At 53.6% G+C, this 21,711-nt stretch overlaps 2 protein-coding genes across 2 annotated transcripts in view; both read left to right on the forward strand.

Annotated features, from left to right (window-relative positions):
- The window catches only part of CUX1 (cut like homeobox 1), a 355,101-nt gene that overhangs the window by 299,695 nt on the left and 33,695 nt on the right, over window positions 1-21,711 (forward strand). The gene's annotated exons all lie outside the window — the stretch shown is intronic.
- Window positions 1,079-21,711, forward strand: part of LOC144242782 (homeobox protein cut-like 1) — a 32,403-nt gene continuing 11,770 nt past the window's right edge. Inside the window, exons 1-3 of the mRNA XM_077777784.1 lie at window positions 1,079-1,174; window positions 13,522-13,824; window positions 17,475-17,663. Of these exons, the coding sequence (XP_077633910.1) occupies window positions 1,105-1,174; window positions 13,522-13,824; window positions 17,475-17,663 (562 nt within the window). The 5' untranslated portion in view covers window positions 1,079-1,104. The remainder of the gene's footprint in view (window positions 1,175-13,521; window positions 13,825-17,474; window positions 17,664-21,711) is intronic.

Below are 21,711 nucleotides of genomic sequence, written 5' to 3' on the forward strand. Positions count from 1 at the left end.
TTCCCCACCCTCCCAAATCCCCAGTCCCCCAGCCACCCTCTCCAGATTCCCAGCTTCCTGCAGCTGGTCCCAGCATCTAGATACCGCTCTGCACAGAAGGGAGTGTGCACGCCCCAAGGTGCTGCGTCTCCCTTTTCTCAACCAGCAGGGTGGAGCAGGGACTTCTCAGCCCAGCGCACAAAGAATTTCCTCTTTTTTACAGTTACCAGGAATTCCCATATCTGGGTATACTGTATCTTATTTAGCCAGTTCCTAGTGAGAGAGACTTAAATTGATTTGAACAGCAAAACATAAACTCTCCTGCAGTGACCAGGCTGAAGCGCGCATGAGCAGCCGTGGGCGCAGCAGGGCTCAGCCGACTGCCAGGTCTTGTCCCCGCTGAGTGACGGCCTTGGGCAAGTGACTCGACCTCTCTGTGTCTCAGACCCTTCTATAAAATGAGGGAAATACAGGACCGATCTCCCAGGCTGCTGGGGGCTTTAAATGACGTTGTGTACAAAACACATTCAGAACCAGAGCCGCTGGGGGCGCCTGGATGGCTCATTTGGTTAAGCGACTGACTCTTGATATGGGCTCAGGTATGCGAGTTCTGGCCCCGTGTCGGGCTCTGCGCCAACAGTGTGGAGCCTGCTTGGGATTCTCTCTCTCCTTCTCTCTGTCTGCCCCTCCCCCACTCATGCTGTCTCTCTGTCTCAATATAAACTTAAAAAAGAAAGAGAGATTTAAACTCTTATTTAAAAAAAAAAAACAGGGGCCACCGTCAGAACATTTTCTCCTGCTGTTGCACCGCTGCCGTTACGTGTCCCCCCCGCGTGTGCGCGGAGAGCTGCAGAAGAACATGTGTGCACAGCACGTCAGGCTTCTGGCTTTCAAACAGAAGAGCAGTCCCACCACTCGCTCCCCGGGTGGAGCTCATCGGCACGAATGGCACTGGGTGGCAGCTGGCACCAGGGGTCTGCCGGAGGGGGCCTGCGTGCAGCTCTCCAGTCTCCTGGCTTCTCAGATATGCCATCCGTCTTTGGAAGCTGCCTGTCCATCTACCGTCCTGTAAAGTTGATCCCAGATCCTGAGCTTCCAGAATGAAGGCTGCAGGTTATATCGCTCATGCCACGTGGGGCCACACGGCGTGGAACCAGGCCACCCCACCCGGATAGAGGAGCCACTGACGGCGCAGGTGAGCGACAACGCCACACCGCTCAGGTCCCCACGAGTACCTCTGCCTGGACCTCTGTGCCGGCACCGACTCCCTCGCCTTTTGGAGAAAGCCCTCGCAGACCCTTGTCATGGGCCTCTGGGCACAACTCCCTGCCTTCCCCTTTAGGCTTTCTTTGGAAACCAGAATTTACAGTACACTGGGCATTCAGTGCAAGAAGCAAAAGTAGGTCGTAGGAGCAAATGAGGACTTGGGTTTTCAGTGCTTTGGTTCTAGGGGAAGATGAAGGAGCCAGAATGTGTAAGTGTCCGCAGGTGATTTCCACGTAGGCCCGAAATGAGGAAACTTGCATATTTGTATCTTTCATGTGCCCTACACGGTGCCATTACCTCTAATCCTTTATCAGTAAGGGGAGATGATTCCCCCCATCTTTCGGATGGAGAAAACTAAGGCTCAGAGATGAGCGGTGACGTGCCCCCATCAAAAAGATGGAAAAAGCAAACGCAGTGATGAGCCATGGAACCGGCCCCAGGTGAGCCGTCACTCAGCCCTGAGGGCCCTATCCCCCCATGATGGGTAAAGGGTCGGTCCCTGGAACTACACAGAGAGAAGCCAAGGCCACATTTCAAAACCAGAAACAAAACTGGATCCAAATTAGAAACTTAAATAGAAAAAAAGCAGGTCCAAGATTAAAGAAACAACAGGAAAAGCAGATACCTCCACTACCCTGGGGTGCATCCCGTGTATTTTGTCCTGGGGAGCTGGGCAGGGGGAGAGGAGAAGACCCAGGGACGGATCCGCGACAGAGCCAGACCCAACTTCATGCAGTTTGCAGTGAGACGTGTGTCCTCCGTCCCACCAGGAATTCAGGTCCGTGCTGCTTTGAAGCCCTTCCCGTCTACACCCACAGAAGATACACATGGTGTATCTTTACCTTCCTGAAGGACAGGCCTGCCCTTCAGCTGTCTGGCCCTCTCCCTGCTGAGGGCCCTGAGCCAGCCCAGGACCCCAGCCCCAGTCCCGTACAAACTGGCCCCTGGGCCTCGCTCAGGGTCCACACAAGAAGTGGGAAGGGAGCTCTGATAAAGAGCGAGCCAGGAGGCTCCATCACCGGCTTCATCTTGATTTTGTGTTTTGTTCTTCCCTTTGGAACTCGATTCCTAAATATAGCCTGAGTCTGAATTGGCAGATGTTGGGTTTGTCCTTTATGAGAGGACCAAAATTAGTCTGTCATTTGGCACTTAGATAAAGCAGCCCCAAACTGCCTTTGTACCAACTTTGCAACAAGGAGGGGACTGAAGTCGTGGCATTTGTCTGATAAGGAAACTTCCTTGGAAGCTGCAGCACCTCCAAAGCCAGAGGCCGGGGGCGGGGAGGGGGGGGAGAGAGGGGGAGGAGAGCAAGCGCGTGGGCGGGCTCGGAGTCCAGAGGGACGTGCCTTCCTCCTGGCTAGACCTGCCCATCCAGGAGTTACGGTCAGTTGCATTCCACGTGGTTTAAACACCTCCCGAAATTGGAAGAGAGAATCAGTACTCCACAGAAATAGCAGTCGGCGAGAACAGCAGTGATGACTCTTTTGGGGAGGAAAAGACCAAGCCGCCCAGAGTGCCTGGAGCTGGGTGAGCGGCGGGGCTCCCCAGGGGCAGCAGAAAGATGTTATAATCAATTACCACATCATAACACTGATGTATGATAATTACGGAGTGTTTCTCCTGAGATAGTGCGGCGTTTGGCTGGGATACAGTTCTTTCATGGTCCACTGCCTGATTAATATGCAAATAATAGGCTGATTGCATGATGCATGCAGAAAATGAGTTCGACGATAACAGGAGCACCGAAGCGGGAAGATGATAAATTGCTTTTACTGACTGTCCTACATTAAGTACCCTTTCTCAACAATTTCATCACAAATTAAGTAAAGCAGTATGGAGAGATTAGGAGGACGTGTAAAATAACGTACCTTAATAGCTTTTCTAATACCATCGTGTACAATGGAGACCTTACTGGGTCTGCTCTGCACGGCCCGGGGCCCATGTAGAGCCAGATCCGGTGACCGGCCTGCGTAGTGTCGGAAAGCTGGGTCCCAGCCACCCACACTGGCACGTTCGGTGCCGGCCATCGGCCCCAGATCCTCTAAGGAACATTCCATCACAGCCCAAACATCATTGCCCACATGCCAGGCTGCCTGGCAGTGTTATTGAGAGGGGACAGGCTGCCCTTGGGGCAGATGCTAGAGCCTCTGCACATATGGACGCTTCGAAGCCTGTTGTCCACCACGTGCCTGGGGAAAAGAGGGTTTCCGAGCCGCAGGCCTAGAAAGTGCAGAAATAAACTAATATCCAAACCCACCTCCGACGCTCAGAAATCTGGGGAAACGAGTCCACCCTTGGAACAGAGGTGCGACCAGCCTACCGGAGAATAGGAATACAGGTGAAGGATGGACAGGTTTGCCCGAAGCCAGAAACAGAGCTGTGGAGAAAAAGCGAGGACGCGGGCACACACACTCATACACGCTCAGAGTGATTAATCTTTGATTACAGCAAAGCAATTTAACTAGAGGGTTTGTTTTTTCCCATCTCGGTAATATATATTTAGACTGTTTGTATGACATACATTTTCTCTTAATGCACAGGGACGCATTGATAAGTGTTCATACACACAGCTGGTTCGGTAATAAGGTTATTGAAGGTAATTTGAAAGTATTATTTCTAAATCAGTATGGATCTGCAGAAAAGCTGGAAGCTGGGAGAACACCAAGCTCCTGAGGCAGGGCCAGCAGTGTCACCTGGTGCAAACTTTCGCCAGACTGAGTTCACTGCAGAAGGTGAATTGTAATTTAAGGAGGGTTTTTAATTTTGAACGGAATTAAACAAATGCTGAAGTCCGGAACTCTGCTTTTGGTGCGCACGTTTCCCTTAAGAGCTTATAAGACGCGCACCAGACATACGATGCTCCCTGAGAGAGGGCAGACAGGCGCCCAGAATCCTCCGCGGAGCCCACGCCAGCACTGCCTCAGCTGCAGGGCTACACCACCCGGGTCAGCCCGGGGTTGCCGAAAACGTCTCTCCCTTGTGCTCTGTCCCAGCATGGGAGAGAAGAGAGTGGAAAACTATCTCGAGAGTGAAAGAGGCACCGCATTGCACAAGGTGGTGTCGGGTGGGAGGAGCTGAGCATCCGTAGGTCTCCGGGAGACAGCGCGATGGCTGTCACAGAGGCTAGGGTCTCTTGCACCTGTGTGCGGAGAGCCAGGCGGAGGCACCCAGCGGAGGACAGTCCTGCCTCCCATCTCCCACCACGGGTGGACCGCCACCACCAGACCCAAGAACGCAGCGCCGCCTTCAGTGAATGGCACCCAGCCTTGAACTCAGCCTTGACTCCCCAAGGCTGCTCCCTTCAGTGAACAACAGCCCTGTTCCCCTGGCCATCTCAGCCAAACCCTGGCACTCCATCTCGATCCTTCTCTCCCTCTCATGCACCCTCCCAAACACACTCGGGTACGCGCGCGCGCATGCACACACACACACACACACACACACACACACAGTAGAGATTTCCTAAGTACCTCGCAGAGTTTTTTTCTTTCCGTTCCCTCAGCCCCCACCCTGGCCCAAGCTTCGAAGCCATCTTCCCAGATGGCACATCCGGCTGGGGCATCCCCTCCCCTGCTTCACTCCTTTCTCCAGGGTCCCACCTTCTTAGTGTGTGGCCAGGCCCCCATCTCTTCTCTGCCCAGGCCTCCGCACACCTCGGCCCCTCCTCCACACCCACCCAGCCTCAGCTTCGGGGTCACGGTGTCCCCCCATAGCCCCATCCGGCCCTCGCCTCAGGGTCTTCCTGACTGTGACTTGCTTAATGACGTCTACCTGGCTCACAGCCAGGGTACCCCTATCCCCTAGCACCCTGCCTGGCACCTAGAGGGGCCCCTCACTGAATGGAAGTCACAGGCCCTCTCTTCAAGTGGCTCAGAAGTCAAGTTTGGGGAGGTAGGCTAATCGTAGCTCAAGTTAAATAACAACCTTGCTTTTGTGTCACTGTAAGAGTCCCTCGGGCAGGCAATAAGAAATGTCTCGTTCACACACACAGCCCGGTACATGCTGTGTGCCCCAGCTGCTGCCTCACCCCACCCCTCCTCCCAGCCCGCCCAGCGCAACCCAGTAGTATCAGGTCTGCGGGAGGGAAGGCACCGATGTTTCCTATCACAGAAGAAACCAGGACCGACAGATACTACTTCCCTGCCTGGGTCCTCCCCAGGGCTTCCTGCCCCAAACCTCCGTCTGGTTACTCCTTTCTGCCTCTGGAAAAAACATACGATTTGGTAGGTTTGCTGAGATTTTCAGCGATATAAGGCAGTGCCCAGGTAGGCTTGGAGCCACAGCAGTTTGCCAGCCCAAGGAGGGTACAGTGTGTGCTGAAGCTTGATGCCACCGCCTGTTTGAGAATGGACCTTTCCTGCGGGTGGGGGAGACCCTTGGGAACGGGGGCCGAGGCGGCCCCTAACTCCCCTGGGGTGTCAGACGTGGGCCTCGGCCCTCAGGAACAAGGCTGTTTTGTGTGGATACACCTTAGTATGTGGTTAGATTACTTCCAGCCCTTTCTCGGTAGAAAACGTCCATGGTAGGACGTGGCTGGACACATGTGGAAAGCTCGGACATCTATTAAACTCTCCATGATTTGGCGTCAAGCCTGTGCTGATCCATCAAAAGGCTACTCGTACTCAAAAACCAAAACCTCCACATTTTCTGCTGGCCTGGAGAAGTCGGCGGTGGCAGAGGGGCCCATCTACACCACCCCACCGCTGGGACAGGGTGTGGCGTTGGGGACATCAGTAAGAGGTGTGGTGCAGGCCTGGTCGATTTCTGGCTGAAACACAGGAGGGCAGTTGAGCCTTGCTGATAAGAGGTGGCGCGTCTCTCAGAGGAAGGCCAGGAGCCTCCACGCTTCGGCTCGGGTTTAGCAGCTCCATCACACCACCTACATCTGGACTCCGCTGAGAAGCGATGCACACCGGTGGTCACGCTGTTGTGGCTTTGGAAGCTATCGGCACCGTCCGCTGGGAGGGCCTGGAGCCGGGCAGAGTCCCTCCAGGCCACCAGGGCTCCCGCTGGCCCCAGGATGCTGGCACCAGGCACTCCAGAACCTTCTGCACGCCCTCGTCCCACTGTGCAGCTGCCGCCACCAAGGCTGCTGTCCCCCTCTGGCTCTGTCCTCCACTCTCTACCTCCCCCCTACATTCCCCTTCTGCTTGATTCCCTCCCTCGCTCACATTTCCTCATGCCGGGGCCGCGACCACACTGTGCCCCAGCTCTGTTTGCCAAACCCCCACATCTTCTCCCTCCTCTCTCCCATCTTTCCATACTTGTCTGTCTTTATAGTCACTTGGAATTTCCTGGCTTGGCAGGGGCTCAAAGCCTAAACTATGGACATAATGAAAAGTAGTGCATCAGACCAGCCACCAGTTAAATAATGTTTGGGTTCTTGTCAGAATGTCACAGAGTACCCTGTCATTTTGTTTCAGCAACTTGTCCTTCTGAATGCACAGTTCGCCTTATGGCATGCCAGCAGTAAAAATGTCACTTACAATAATTACTTTTTGGTGAAAATGCTTGCTGACTTCCTACCTTCAAGCTGTTTTTTACACAGTGGGGAGATAATAAGAAACGACTTTATCCTGACTGCTCAAATGAACACTAAATGGAATTTGGGTTATTATTACTGCAGATAGAGGGCTGGGTATGGAAATTGAAACGGTGGATCGGATAAACTGCAGAGAGATTTGTCTCTGGAAATTATGGCGGGCGAGGACTTGCAGTCGGCTTCGATGGAAAACTTAAAGCAGCTGTTGTCGGCCTGCTGGCTTTGGAATATAATATTTTTCATAATCCTTTTATAGTTCCTGATGCCTCCTGTGTTCCAGAGGCTCTGAGTCACTGTCTCTGCTTTCCGTATCCTTCTGTATCTTTCTTGTAATCTTACAAGCCACTCTTGCGTAAGATTTGTAGGCTTGCAAAAAAAGAAGAAGAAATAAAAAGCCAACCCCAATCCACATGGATCCCTTTTTAATGTAACACCTTGCTGTTGCTGTCAAAATTGGACTTCGGGCTGGGCTTTTCAAGTATGCAGATTACCCATTTCCAATGGTCCCAGCCCTGCTGTCTGCAGACGCCTTGAAAGCAAGATGGGTGTCTGAGTTTGCTCATCCCCAGTGCCCAGCGTGGGGTTGACACAGAGTGGGTGCTTTCCGAATGCGCGAGCGAGCAAGCGAGCCAGTGGAGAGGAGTTACGCTGATACTTCACTGACTACCAGACGGACAGTGGAAACGTGGAGACTTTCTACTCTCCATCTGGTTTGGCTCCTTCTCCATCCACCTGGTCTGGACAAAGCCATGTTTCCTGTCTGGGCCTCCTCGGTTTCCCTACCTGGGGTCAAGGGGTTTGTATTCCCATCGCGGGGCCATTAGGAGAATGCGAGGCAGCCATGTGTAAATGCCCTTCTCTCGCCGCGAAGTACATTTCGGTTCCCTTCCGTCGCCCCAGTAGTGGGTTGGCTTTTGGGCGCTGACCATCTTGTTTCTCAGAGCCCTGCATGTTGACACGTGGATCGCACGCAGGTGTAGGCACGGCCCCACTGGACAGGTGGGCCATTATGAATACGGAACATCTGACTGGTTCCTGGCTGTGTCGCTGGATGTGACATCGTAAATCTGTCAAAACAGGGACATGGATGTACCTTCTGGTCCTTTCGAGGAGCGTAGTCGGTCATTCTGGCGGGCCTTAGCCCAACGCCTGGCACACAGGGACTGCACAGGAAATGATGTTAGCCTCCGTGGCGGCTGCTCTTACGAATGATGATAAAATGAGCCTCCTTAATATGGTCTTCCCCCATCCCCATGCCAGGGTGCTGCTGCTACAGCGCGCCCCATCTGAACAGCACTCTGGCCAGTTACCCAGGCCCCACCATGGAAAGCACCCGTTTCTTGCCTCTTCCTCCATCTGCTCCCCACATCATCCCCTTCATCTGTCTTGAACCTAGATGTTTCTCCCCGCCCCACCGCCTGTCCACTCTGCAGCCCAGCATCTGCTCTCCCCAGACGGCACTGCAGTATCCATAGGACCCCGGGCCCCAGGCGCACTGCTCACAAGTTCATTCTCCCCCCTGAAACAATAGGGAGCTGACTACTGGTTTCTGACTTTTTTTTTTTTTTTAAGGTTTATTCATTTTTGAGAGACAGAGCATGAGCAGGAGAGGGGCAGAGAGAGAGGGAGACATAGAATCTGAAGCAGGCTCCAAGTTTTGAGCTGTCAGCACAGAGCCCGATGCGGGTCTCGAACCCACGAACCGCGAGATCATGACCTGAGCTGAAGTCGGGACTCCCAATCCACTGAGCCACCCGGGCGCCCCTGGTTTCTGACTTTTTGACATGAGGCCTGTAATATTAAAATCCCAGAATAATGCAGTGAGCACCTGTGTTCTAACGCCCAACTCTACCCTTCCCACTTGGTCACCGTCCAATCCTTTATTTGTAAGAGAAACAAAACCTCAAAGATAGAACGGAACCCCTCTCCCTCATCCCATTGGTTCTTGAAGGCGATTCCTCCTGGATTTGCTGTGTATCATTCCTGTGTGTGGTTTTATTTATTTTATTTTAATTTTTTTTAACGTTTATTCATTTTTGAGAGAGGCAGAGTATAAGCGGGGGAGGGGCAGAGAGAGAAGGGGAGACCCAGAATCCGAAGCAGGCTCCAGGCTCCAAGCTGTCAGCATAGAGCCCTACGCGGGGCTCAAACCTACGAGCGGTGAGATCATGACCTGAGCCAAAGTCGGACACTCAACCGACTGAGCCACCCAGGCGCCCCAGTTCCTGTGCATGATTTTAAGTCCTCACTGCTTTGTATCTTTGTAGCCACACAAAATATATACAGGCCCTCAACATACAAAACCGCTATGCTGTTTCATTTTGCCCCTTGCTTTGTGGGCTCCCCCGGCAAACTCTGGCTGCCGGGACGCATGGCCCAGCCCTGGCGTCCTCGCCGCTGCTTTACATAGCACGCGGTATGTTGTACAAACATGCCACCATCTGGAGACCCAGTCGCCCGGTGACGGACCCCATTTCCAGTCTTTTGCTCTTCCACACAAGGCCTCAATACACACCCTAGTGGCCGCTTTGAGTCCGCAGAAGAGAAGCACTGCTGGGGTGAAGGGCACGCCCACCTTCTAACAGACCTTGTCCAGGCTCCCAAGTGCATGCGGGTTACAGCAGACGTGGCCCCTGCACCGCCCAGCCCCCCGGGGCCTCTCTCTTTGCTTCGTGTTCTTGCCACACCACGTTTCTCTCCTGCCTCAGGCCCATCAGATGTCCCGAGCAGTCTGCCGGCCTCCCTTGCCACTCCTGCCTCTCCCGACTCACCTAGCCGGCCCCCCGCTTATGCCCACAGTGTCCCCGAAGCATCGCCCTCCCAGGGGACCTCTCTGCCCCGCAGGCCACATCAGCGTCCCCTGCCCACTGCCCCCTGTCCTACCTCGGAACCTCCATTGCCCTTTAGGTACGTGTGTTGAATGGCCGTCTCCCCGCTAGATGTGAGCCCCAAGGGGGCAGGGCCACCTCTGACCGGGCGACCGCCATATGCCCAGTGGCCTGACTCAGCAGAGGATGGAGTGAAAGAATGAACAGAATAGCATCTCTTCATTCTTTCCCAGAACTTTGTCCTCAGTAAGTTAGTGCCAAAGTATAACTTACATACAGCAGAATTCACTCTCTGCTCGTGGAGGTGTTCCATGAGTTCTGGCAATCGAGACACAGAATAATTCCATCATCTCCTAACCCACCCCCCACCCCCCCCCAAAATTCCCTTGTGNCTTTATGCCCCTACCTCTTACCTTTGTCAGAATGTTATCTCCAGGGTATCCACCGGGAACTGGGGAGGAAACCGCAGTAAATCATGAGGAGAATTATTCCGAATGTAGGTTCCCTTTATATAAACCAATGTATTTCAGTATAATTTAATGACTGCTTTTGTTTTTCTCTAAAGATGTTATGCCTAAGTAATCTCTACACCCAGTGTGGGGCTTGAACTCACAATCCCAAGATGAAGAGTCACACACTCTTCCAACTAAGCCAGCCCAACGCCCCTAATTCAACTGCTTTGAAAAGAAAAAAAAAAAACTTCCAATTTGGGTTTTGTTTCTTAGCACCCACCATACACAGGGCCGGTTCATTCCTCACTACAGCGCTGTCTGCATTTTCCAGATGAGGAAACCAGGATGTTCCCAGAAGTTGAGACTCCCACTCATATTAAAACAGGAGCTAATAAAAGTAGCCCCAGCCCCAAGTTCATATCTTTTTTTTTCTAATAGTTTATTGTCAAATTAGTTTCCACATAACACCCAGTGCTCATCCCCACAAGTGTCCTCCTCCATGCCCATCCCCCCTCCCCCTCACATCCATCAGTCCTCAGTTTTTGTCANTATCTTAATGTCATGCCCAGGACTCCTCCTTTTTTTTAAATTACTTTTAATTATGTGGAGTGGAAGGAAGAAAGCCTTCATCCTTCAAAAAAGCATTGCTTGAGGGGCACCTGGGCGGCGCAGTCAGTTAAGCATTGACTTCAGCTCAGGTCATGATCTCGTGGTTTGTGGGTTTGAGCCCTGATTCAGGCTCCATGCTGACAGCCCAGAGCCTGGAGCTGCTTCAGATTCTGTGTCTCCCTCTCTCTTTGCCCCTCCCATTCTCTCTCTCTCTCCCTCAAAAAAAAAAAAAAAGTATTGTTTTAGTCAGAGGCCTCCATTTGGAGATTTTGGAGGGAAACAAAGTACTATCTTTTCTGTTGACCGCGTTTCTATTTCTGTCAAGATGGCCAAGGACAGACCTGTCCTTCCTGCACCGAGGGGCCGGCCACCTTGCTAGGCGCTCTAGAGCCTGTCTCTGTGGTGCTTCCACCAAAATGGGCTTGTATTGGGTTAATTAGCTGCTGTGGTTCCAGTCCAGCTGCTGCAGCTCTGGGGCTTCCGGGAAACAGCTTTCTTAAAGAAATGACGCCCTCTCCAACGTGATGCTCTCAGCATGAGGATTTGTGGCATCTCCTGTGGGGCCATTTGCTGCTGCACCTGCCCGTGTCTATCCAAACACGTGGGCCTGATTCTGCTTTGCGTGACCCAAGAGCTCAGCGGTGTGCGTGCGCTCATGTGTCCGTGCGTGAATTGCCGTCCCCTAGAAGGAGCACTCCGCCTCAAGTTGTCTGTTGCAGAGTGGAGCTCCAATGCATGCCAGCCCAGCAGCACCTGCCTGGTACATGTCAAGGCCCAGCGGGGGGTTTGATCTTGAGGGCTTTGCCTTTGTCTGCGGTCATGCTCAGGAGCATAGAGGGACGCCAGTCACGTACGGCCGGTGCCTCTGTTCGGTCGTCTCGGCATCTGCATGGCAAAAATCACCACGAGTACTTGCCAGGAATGCTTGCGAGAAAGGAACGTACCGCCGTCCGGTGATTCGGGAGCCCTGTCTCGGCCGGTGCCAAACAAAACCGGGGAAGCACCAGGCGGTGGCCGCATGCGATTTGTTAGCCAGGCAGCCATGCTTTTGACCTTGCTGTGGGTTACAGGACACAAACCTGAGAAGGAATCTGTTTATCATGTGGGGATTCATGCCATCCTTGACAGTCTGCAGTGAGCAAGATAGATGGTCTGCCAAATCGGTCCCTCGCATGGGTGAAGCGGGGCAAATTTACAGTACAATTTCTTTGCTGCCTCAGATACAAAAATAACATTTGCTGGTTTTATATCCAGTTGTACGATGACCTGGAGGTGAGCAGAGAGAAGAAATCCGATTTGTAGAATTCGTATTGCCTTAAAGATTTATACGGATCATTTCTGCTGTTTATGTCTACCTCTTTTACATCTTTTACAAACCAGTAGGTTGGTTGTTTTGTTTTTTTTAAAACCAGAATTTCGAGGTTGAGGACACAGGTTTGTGTGATGGTGGAATTCTGGTCCTGTTTAGGACAATAAATGGATGTATTGGTTGAATTGAAGTTGTTTTATTTGGGCTTTTATCTTCCTGGGTACTTAAACAAAACACCCCTTGTATTTGGAATACATTTCCCATCTCGTTGCGTTCAGAATAGGTCGCTATCCTGCATGTGACCCAGGTTGCCATCTTGGATATGACCCACCCAGCAAAGGACACCCCACTTCTGTGGCCGAGTGAAATTCAGTCAGTACTCCATGTTACATTTTGTCTACTCGGGTAGAGAGTATTTCGGGCCCCCGCCCCCCCCACCCATGTGTTCTGATGTCCTGTGTGGGGCCCATTCTGAGACTTCTCATCTCCCTGAGGCCATAGAGCCCACGTGACAGTACCTGGCCCCTCACACGTGGCGCCGTGGGCTCTTACTGTGTGCCGCGCTTGATCGGAGGTGGCAGGAGGGACACTGTCCCAGGACCCCAAGCCTGGGGTAAAATCGACTGATTTTACCTCGGGAATAGGACCTTAGCACTGTTTCACTCTGCATTTTACTCCTGGACACAGTCTTTCTGTGGATTTGGTAATTAGGAAGTGGCCAAAGCCTTTATTTCAGACATCCCAGGACTCAAATGGATGCTGGGCTTCGCGGGTGGCATGGAGTGGCACTCCCTACTGGGCATCAGCACCAGGACAGGCGGGAGAGCATGGAGACCTGACTGCCACTCTGGCCCCATGTCTCCCGGTGCCAGCATGTGTGACATAGAGCTTGGCCTTCAGAAGCCCGTCCTGGGGTTTGGCAGGGAGCTTATCTCCTGTCAGTCCCCTCCAGGCGGGATGCTGTGGAGCCCCCCCTGGAGTCATGGCAAGAATGCACAAGGAGTCCCAGGACTCTGCACAGGGCCCCCCAGGGGCCAGCAGCCCAGACCTTAGGTCTCCTCTTCCGGGGTCTTCAGAACCACACATCGTGGGCCGCCCTCGTTTAAAATAATCCACCCACTCACTGTGTTCTGAAAATTAGGGACAGAATATAAGATGCAGATTATAATTTAACCGAGGCACTTATGAATTCTGGAATCACAGAGTCCCGTTGGAAGAAGTCATGGCTGTGACGGCCCATGGTTCATACGACAGCAGTTTCTCAACAGAATGGCCTTGTCTTAAGTCTTCAGGGCCCTTTTGTTCAAACCCCTGGTTTTTCTTCTGTTGCTGGTTGGGTTTTTTGTTTTTTTGTGTTTTTTTCCATTTTTTAATACAGAAGATCGGGAGTTTCTCTCAGCCATAGACGCAGTAGCTCGCCGCCGTACTGTCGTCTTGCACAGGCGTTTAACGTGTATTTCTTGGGTAAGGAAAGTAGATGCTTGTGGTGAAAGACAGCTATTTTCAGCCTCAGATTTTCATGCCCTCTCATTACAGAAAGCACTCCAAAGACCTCTGCTAGCTGCAGCCCTGCGCCCGAGTCGCCAATGAGCTCCAGCGAATCAGTGAAGAGCTTGACTGAACTGGTCCAGCAGCCCTGTCCCCCCATTGAGACGAATAAGGACGGCAAGCCACCAGAGCCCAGCGACCCACCCGCCTCAGACTCCCAGCCCGCCACGCCACTGCCCCTCTCCGGACACTCGGCCCTCAGCATTCAGGAGCTGGTAGCCATGTCTCCCGAGCTGGACACCTACGGCATAACCAAGCGAGTCAAGGAGGTGCTGACGGACAACAACCTCGGTTGGTGCCCTCCCCGGCTGCAGTGTTGGGGGTGGCGGGTGGCTTCCCTGGTGGTTTCTGGAAGAATGGGTGGAGGGCACCCAGGCTGCGCCAGCCAGTGGGTTTAAATGTTTGTAAGCCATCTCTAAGGACATAAAATACCCTCCGGTTGTGAACACCAGGGCTCCTGAGAGCGATCCGTCCCAGCCTGCTCCTGCCCCAGCGCACCCACTGGGACCTCTCAGCCAACACCCATGCAGCTGGGGCAGACTCAGGCCAGCCACTGAGACCGCCCTGACTAGGGCATGCTCGGTGCAACTCCCTAGTCCTCATGGGTGCCCGAGCCGGGCAGGAAGCCTGGAAGAATCTGCAGACAGGGTTCACATCCCAGCTCTTGCCCTTACGGTGTCTGTGATCCTAAGCAAGCTGCTCTCGGAGCCTCCCCTATCAGTCTGGGACAGCAGTGCCCAACGTGGGCTTGTGAGCGGAAGCCATCGCTCTGCACCGCGCCTGGTAGCTAATGCTCTCTTCCTGTCCTCTCTGCTGCTCGAGGAACCCGCTCCCTTCCCCAGGCCTCCACTGGGAGGCAGTAGCCCCCATAGAAGTGAGTTTACCACCCCACCCGAGGCAGCTCTCTCCGAAGTCTCCAGGGCCCATGGTCAGTAGCCGAGTCTGTCCGAATACTAAGAGCGTTCGCTCATTTTAAACGTTTGTGCTCCCGTGGTGCTGCATTGACCAGATGGGATTCTCCTGCTTCAGGTGCCCAGAGAATGGAAACAGCCACTCCCCAAACACTGTCCTTACTTCCCGGGTGTAAAGGTCACCAGAAGGAGCAGTGTTCCGTGCAGTACATATTAAGACAGCTCCAGAGAGTGGCTGGAATTCGCAGCGAGGCCCTATGTGTCTGTTTTTCCCAGGGGATAGGAAAAGAAGGAAGGAGCAGTGAAGTCCGGGGACATGTGTGTGGTGACTTCACAGCCTGGGGGTTAGGTGGCCAGCTTGCCTGGTTGAGGTTCTCTACCCTCCCGCCCCTGCTTATGCAAAACAGAACAAGAGAAGAAGTCATGTCAGCTGAACACGTTTTTAATGAAGTTAATTCACAGAAATAAAATGGCCATGGAATCCCACATGTTCATCAATGATTGAAATATGCAGGGATTCCTAGACATGGGTCAGTCCCTAACCTTACAGTCCTGTCACGAGTCCAGAGAAGCAGGCCCGATGTATTATTGCTGCCCATCCCTTTACAGGAAGTGTCGTTTTCTGTAAACATGAGCAAGCTCTCTCCGCTTGCTCCGCTGAAGGCGGCTCTCCTGCTGGACTGCTGATAAGTTGCAAGATCGCAGTCATTGAGATTACAAACATTAAAATCTCCCCCTTGGTCTTCCCATCCATGTCCCCATGCTGCTGGAGTTTTAACTGGTGTCGGGCATGGGCCACCAATGTTCTATGATGCATAGGTCAGTGATATCAGGGGTGAAACTTCTCACACACTCCCTCCTCTTGGAGCAGGAACTTCCAGGAGAGCTTCTGTGGGGCTGAGAAGCCGGCACAGTGGCTGCTCTGGCTGGTCCCAGCTTCCCCAGGGAAGAACCTGTCTCCCCTGCTGGGGGGTCTCTTAGAGGGCACCGAGGGGGCCAAATTACAGCTGAATTATGCAGCTGTCACATCCAGGCATCCTTTTAACCTCTGCCTTGAGATCTGGAGACGTCCATGGGTCCGTCTCTTGAAATCATAAGCAGAGGGCGTGCACGCACACCTTTTATCAGGGGAGGGTAGGTGGTTTCCTACAGGTTCTCAAGTGGGTCTGTGACCCAAAACTGACTGAGAACCACCGCTGCGAAACCTCTAGAAGTAATACAGATTTCCAANCATGCAAGTAATAACTAGCCATAGATACGTATATCACTTTTCTGACCATCCCAAGCTCCTTGGAATGTAAATGAGATTCATTTGCCAGTTGAGAATTAGATAGAATTTATTTAAAATAACCACAACAAAAATCTGGTAAGGGCTTAGGATGCCTGCAGGCCCTACGAGTTTAAAATTCAGGGAACCACAGGTTTACGAAATTGGTAAGTGTATCCCTATATGAAAATGACAGAAACAAAAAATAAGAATTTCTCAAATCCAGAGCTTTACATGCAGTAAACTTCCACTTGAAGTCCTGTTTTGTTTGTTTTTTATTTTTAATGTTTATTTTTGAGAGAGAGCGTGCACGTGCGCAAGCAGGGGAGGGGCAGAGACAGAGGGAAACAGAGGGTCTGAAGCCAGCTCTGCGCTGACAGCACAGAGCCTGATGCGGGGCTGGAACTCCTTTTTTTCTTTTTTTCTTTTTTTTCTTTTTTTTTAATTTTTTAATGTTTATTTTTGAGAGAGAGCATGAGCAGAGGAGAGGCAGGGAGAGAGAAAGACACAGAATCCGAAGCAGGCTCCAGGCTCTGAGCTGTCAACACAGAGCCCGACACGGGGCTTGAACTCACAAACAGTGAGATCGTGACCTGAGCCGAAGTCGGATGCTCAACCGATCGAGCCACCCAGGCGCCCCTGGGACTGCAACTCCTAAACCATGAGATCATGATCTGAGCTGCAGTCAGACGCCTAACCCACTGAGCCACCCAGGCACCCCTGAAGCCCCACTTTTTACAAGGAGGTGTTCCGCCATTGCTCACACCTGTCCTATGACCATAGATGGTGGTGTTTCCCTCTCGAAGATGGGAGGATAGGAGCCTGTCATCCACAGCCACCCTGCCACGGAAGGGCCCAGCTGCTCAGGGACCCAGGTGTCGCATTCCCCATGCTATGTGACACCCAGAGCTGGCCTGTCTAATCCCAGTCTCCATTTCCACCTGATGAGTCCTACTACTCGCATCCTGAACCCGTCTGGTCATTCAGGTCGTGCCTCATTCTCGTTTGCACCTTCAAAGGTGCCAGCCCCTCTTCACCTGCAGCTGCGTGGCTCTCAGAGAAGAAACATTTTCCCTTTAAGCCTCTGACAAACATCCAGACCCGGTGCCACTGTGCTCTCCAGAGCAGAATTCCCTCTGATCAGCCTGGGGGAGCGGGCTGCCCACCACAGCCCCGGAGAAAAGGCTTCGAGCAAGGGGTTTTGATCGCCTTTGAGTTCCAGTCAGCAGAGGCAGCTCAGACTGCGGGAATAGACTTTAGAATTGGAAATGGCCTGCTTTTCAGAAACACAGAGCTAAGGGGCTCTTTCTCCTTCTCTTTCCTGCTGTGACCTTGGGTCAAGTGGCCTGTTTTCTCAGCAAGACCGGATAACCTTGCTAATCGTGAAAGGAGCCAGACAGCCCTGTGGTTTGAGGTTGTAGAAGAGAGGGCTCCCCGTGTGCTACTTAACCTCCTGAGCTTGGGTGAGGGATTAACCACCTCTGATAAGCGCTGTCGGTGTTATCCGGGCCTCAGTACATCCAAAGCCTCATGTACTGAGAGACGTTGTTGTGTGCCCACAGCACGCGGGAGTAACACTGAGTCCGTCACCAATAGAGTTTCTCACAAGTCTGGTTAAAGAGCTGCTTCTAAAAACCACCTGCTCTGAGGCAGGACCCGGCTGACCAGACTCTGGGTCTTTAAACCCCATGTCTGATTTTAACCTTGTCCTTCCAGATCCTTCCTCTGTAGTGACGTCTCTCTTTGTTCTGTTTTCTGACCAGGTCAGCGCTTATTTGGGGAGACCATCTTGGGGCTCACCCAAGGCTCCGTCTCCGACCTCCTTGCTCGCCCAAAGCCCTGGCACAAGCTCAGTCTGAAGGGCCGGGAGCCCTTCGTCCGGATGCAGCTGTGGCTGAATGACCCCAACAATGTGGAGAAGCTGATGGACATGAAACGGATGGAAAAGAAAGGTAGGCCCCAGCACCTGCTCCGGCTGGCTGCTTTCTCACGTACGAACGCACCATTGCTTCTAAAGCCTTCGCCCAGGGCTGGTGAAGGGCACTGATCTGTGGCCAAAAGACTTCAAGACAGGGCGGGTGGGTCTTTTCTTGACAATTATCAACTGATGAGTATCTAGGAGGACTGGGAAGGTTTGTGGCTTTTTCTACCCAGCAGACTGAATGCAAATACATCTTAGTGTTAAGGGGGGCACTCTGACAGTTCCTCATGGCTGCCCTGGCAGTCAGTGTACCCCTTTCCGTCTTTCAGGCCAAGAAGCGAGCATCATAGCACTCGGCGGTGACCCATTTGTTTATTGTCTTTGTCTTGGTGGCAGCCTGGGGCAGTCCATCTCTCTCACGTGGACCACATGCCAGGGCCTTCTGTCTCCTGTCTTATTGGAAAGCTCACTGATAAACACATCTGTGGATAAGGGAAGCCAGGTTCAGAGAAGCTAGGTATCTCCATTAATAATGGTCACCCAGCCTGGTCACCAGAAGAGCAAATTCCTGCCAGAACAGATCCCTCTTGCTGTTACTTTATGAGCTGTGGGGCTGTATGGGAGTCAACCTCCTTGAGGGCCAAGTGCGGCTCTTCTTTCCCTGTGCATCTAGAGCCCTCTTGAATGCTGACCAGCATCCTTCCCGTACCCTGGAGGCCACGACACGGGAGAAATCCCAAAGTGGGGGCACCTTGGTGGTGGCAAGTAATGTCTGCTCTGTCTCCTGCTTTGTATGCCCACCTGCTGCTCTTCGTTAGTGAGCCCTGCCCACAGAGGCACAGTACTGTGAGCTCACAGAGTGGCTGAATCCTAGTCTCTTCGATGCGGGGATGAGGCCCCACCCACCCGTATGGCTGAGGCGTGCGTGTCTGAGCCAGGGGCCGGGCATGGAGCCCAGGCTCGCGTCTCGAGTTCACCAAGAGAGTCTGGTATCCACTGCTGGCCTTGGGGCACTGTTGTCACCCAGCCAGGGCAGGGGCTGGGGCTCCCAGAGGGGGCAGGCGCCTCTGACGTCTCCTCTGGAGCTCTGTGGGGTCGGGCCCTTGTCGAACGATGGAGACTTCAGTTCCTGAGGGCCTCCTATTCACCGCTGCGCTCAGACTTGACTCAGGCCACGAAGCTCTGCCCAGTGTAGGCATGTTATCCGGGAGGGGTGAGGCCCTAGTGGTCCGAGACTTGCCTGATTTTGACAGCTGGCCCAAGCAGGAAGCAGGCATCCAGACTCCCGGGCCGTGTGGCTCTGAAGCTGGCACTTTCAGACGCATGCTGTGCGGCCTTGCATCCAGAACCTGCCACACAGGGGCCACGTGCCCAGGCAGCGGCCTCCCACCCCACCCAGAGCCCTGCCAGCAGCTCTGACCTTGGCCACGGCCCTCTGGGCGGCTCTGGACGCCTGGTGGCACGTCACCGCCAGAAGTTTTTTTAACTCTTCCCCCTTGGGAAATTTCAAACAGAAAAGTAGAATGGTGTCGTGAACCCCATATATCCATCACCGAGTTTCCACACTTATCAGTGCTCACCCCAGCAATTTTAGAGCTCTCTGGTCTGTCAGGAGGCGGGGCCTGCTGCCTCCAGCTCCGTGAGGCTACTGTGCTCTGTGCCAGGGAGCCCCCTCCTGTGGACTGCCCTCCGAGACCACCTCCTGTACAGCCTCCCATCGCTGCAGGCATCCGGAGGCGGACAGCCCTGGCTCCACTGCCCCTGGTGTGCTTCTCCTCCTAGGCCACTAGAAAAGGACCCTTGCCCCCAAAGGTAGATCTCTGGGGGACTTCACAGGCCTCCACTCTTTCCGCACAGGCTCTGGGCGCCATCTTGTGTTACAAAGGAGTTACTGTTTGAACCAGGCCCAGGCCCCTCACGTCCCAAGGCCCCTGAAAGCGGCTGTGGCCCCACTGTCTTCTCCCTGTAGTAAGGATGCTCACGAGAGGAGCCTTCACTGGACACAACAGTGGGTGACCCAGAGCACAGCACCTCCATGATATCTGCCAATTACTGGTGGTCCGCCCAGTGGGAGTGGCCGGCAGACCAGGCTCATTTGTTTCTGGCCACTGACCGTATGATATTCATTTTCTTTGGGGGAAGATTTGCCTTCTCAGCTGTGTCCTAGGTCTAGTCATAAAATGGCAAGTTAGTTAAGGAACTCCCTAGCCTCAGTTTCTGCACCTGTAGAACGGGGATGGTAGCATGAACTCCTTCAGGTTTGTGAGCATTAGAAAGAACATACCGAATACAACCACCAGCTCACATATAAGTGTGTCACAGTTTCTCAGATGAGTTGGGTTCCTTTAAAGCAGATGAAAGTCCGTCATGTTTCTAGGCTGGACTAGATGAAAAAGTGAACGGGCACCGGGTAATCCAGACCACAGGGTTCACACATGCGTCGTGCTTCCTTTGTCTTCCAGAAAGTTTTTGCAGCTTCTCCCGTTAGCTTGAATCTTTTATTGCTCTCCTTCCTTCTTCGTAAACAGCTGGTCTCCACCCTCATCTGCCTTCTGCTTTCCGTCCCCTCACGAGAAGGCCCTTGAACCAGCCTGTCCGCACAGCCACCAGCCCCCGGACGTGCGCCCACAAAGCCTGGGCTAGCTTGCGGGCGCCTCTCCCTGGTGGCCACAGGTGGACCCTGACAATTCGTAGTCCTCTCCTATGACACTTTTCTGAGACCTGACAGCCAGTGCTGCCGCAGGGTGTGTTCCCCTGCTGCAGGGCCGGGGCGCTGGCCACCATCAGGCAGGTCAAGGCAGGCAGCACTGCCCAGAGGGGACGTGGGCCAGACCTCAGTTGTGTCACTTCCCAGCCGTGGGACCTGAGGCCCATCATTTCACTTCTCTAGGCCTCAGTTTCTTCCCCTGTACACAGGGCAGCGATGGTGCCTGTCCCTCCGCACACATGGGAGGATCACACCCCAGATGCTGGCCGTTCCACTCCTCCTATTAAATACTATTGCCTCCCATCTTCCACCAGTTTTAAGAAGTTTTCAAGAATTTGCAGACCATATTCCAAGCTAATCCACTAGAAAGATCACTACGGATGACTCGTTGGCTCAAGTCCCAATGGTTTTTAACTTGAAGCATAGTTCGGGATGGGTGACACGCAAGGACAGATGGGGCACGTGAAGCCCCAACAGCACAGAGGGAACAAAGCACTTGAATCTGGAGACGTGTCCCTTTACTTCTCTGCTGCCCACTGCGCTCCCTCCCTTCTCTTCCCCCCCACCCCCCACCCCAGTCCTTCCACAGTAAAAGCCATATCGAGGGCACAAGGACTCTCCTTGGCCTCAAGAGCAAGGACAAGTCTCCCAAGGCAGGTCCATGTTCCCCAAAGCGCCGAGCCCCCTCCAGACACCTGCCCTGCACTCCTGGACTTTTTCTCAAGACCGAGGCCCCTAGACTGCTGCCTTCCTCCGTACCCATGGCCCACCTCATGGGTGCGGGGGGAGGTTTAAGACCCCTCAGACCCCGTCCAGGGCCGGGCCTCAAGTTCCTTGATCTCCTCAACCCTGGGCTTTTCCCTAAGTCTTGCTGTCACCCACGACTACTCTACCTCTCAAAGACTAAATTCAGGCACCCCACTCACTGACCACGTTCTGCTGTCCTTCTGTCTTTCCATGTCTCTCATGTTTCCATGGCTCATTCTGCCTCCAGACCCGCCGATCCCCGCTCCCACCCTTCTCCCCATCACTTTGCCGTCTGGCGCCCTTACCTCCTCCTGCCAGCATCCCAGACTCCACGCCCCATCACCCCAGTGCGCCCCCACCATCGTCCAAGACACAGCCGTCTCTCTCCCGCCTTCCCATTCCCCATCGCCCCGCAGGTCCCAACCTGGGGGTCCATGCTCTGCCGGTCTTCTCCACCGCTCTCCTCTACCTCTCCAGGACTCCTTTCCCATCACTTCAGGTCATCACTCCTGCCTTCCTACTTCAGCAGGAAAACGCCGGCCACCAGCCTTCCCTGCCACAGCCCCTGTAAGCTCGTCTGCCCCCCCAGCCCTCCCCGCCCGTCCTGCCTCCCGTGTCCGGGCGC

Source organism: Crocuta crocuta, unplaced genomic scaffold (genome assembly GCF_008692635.1).
Source record: "Crocuta crocuta isolate KB4526 unplaced genomic scaffold, BGI_CrCroc_1.0 scaffold217, whole genome shotgun sequence".
NCBI classification, from domain to species: domain Eukaryota; kingdom Metazoa; phylum Chordata; class Mammalia; order Carnivora; family Hyaenidae; genus Crocuta; species Crocuta crocuta.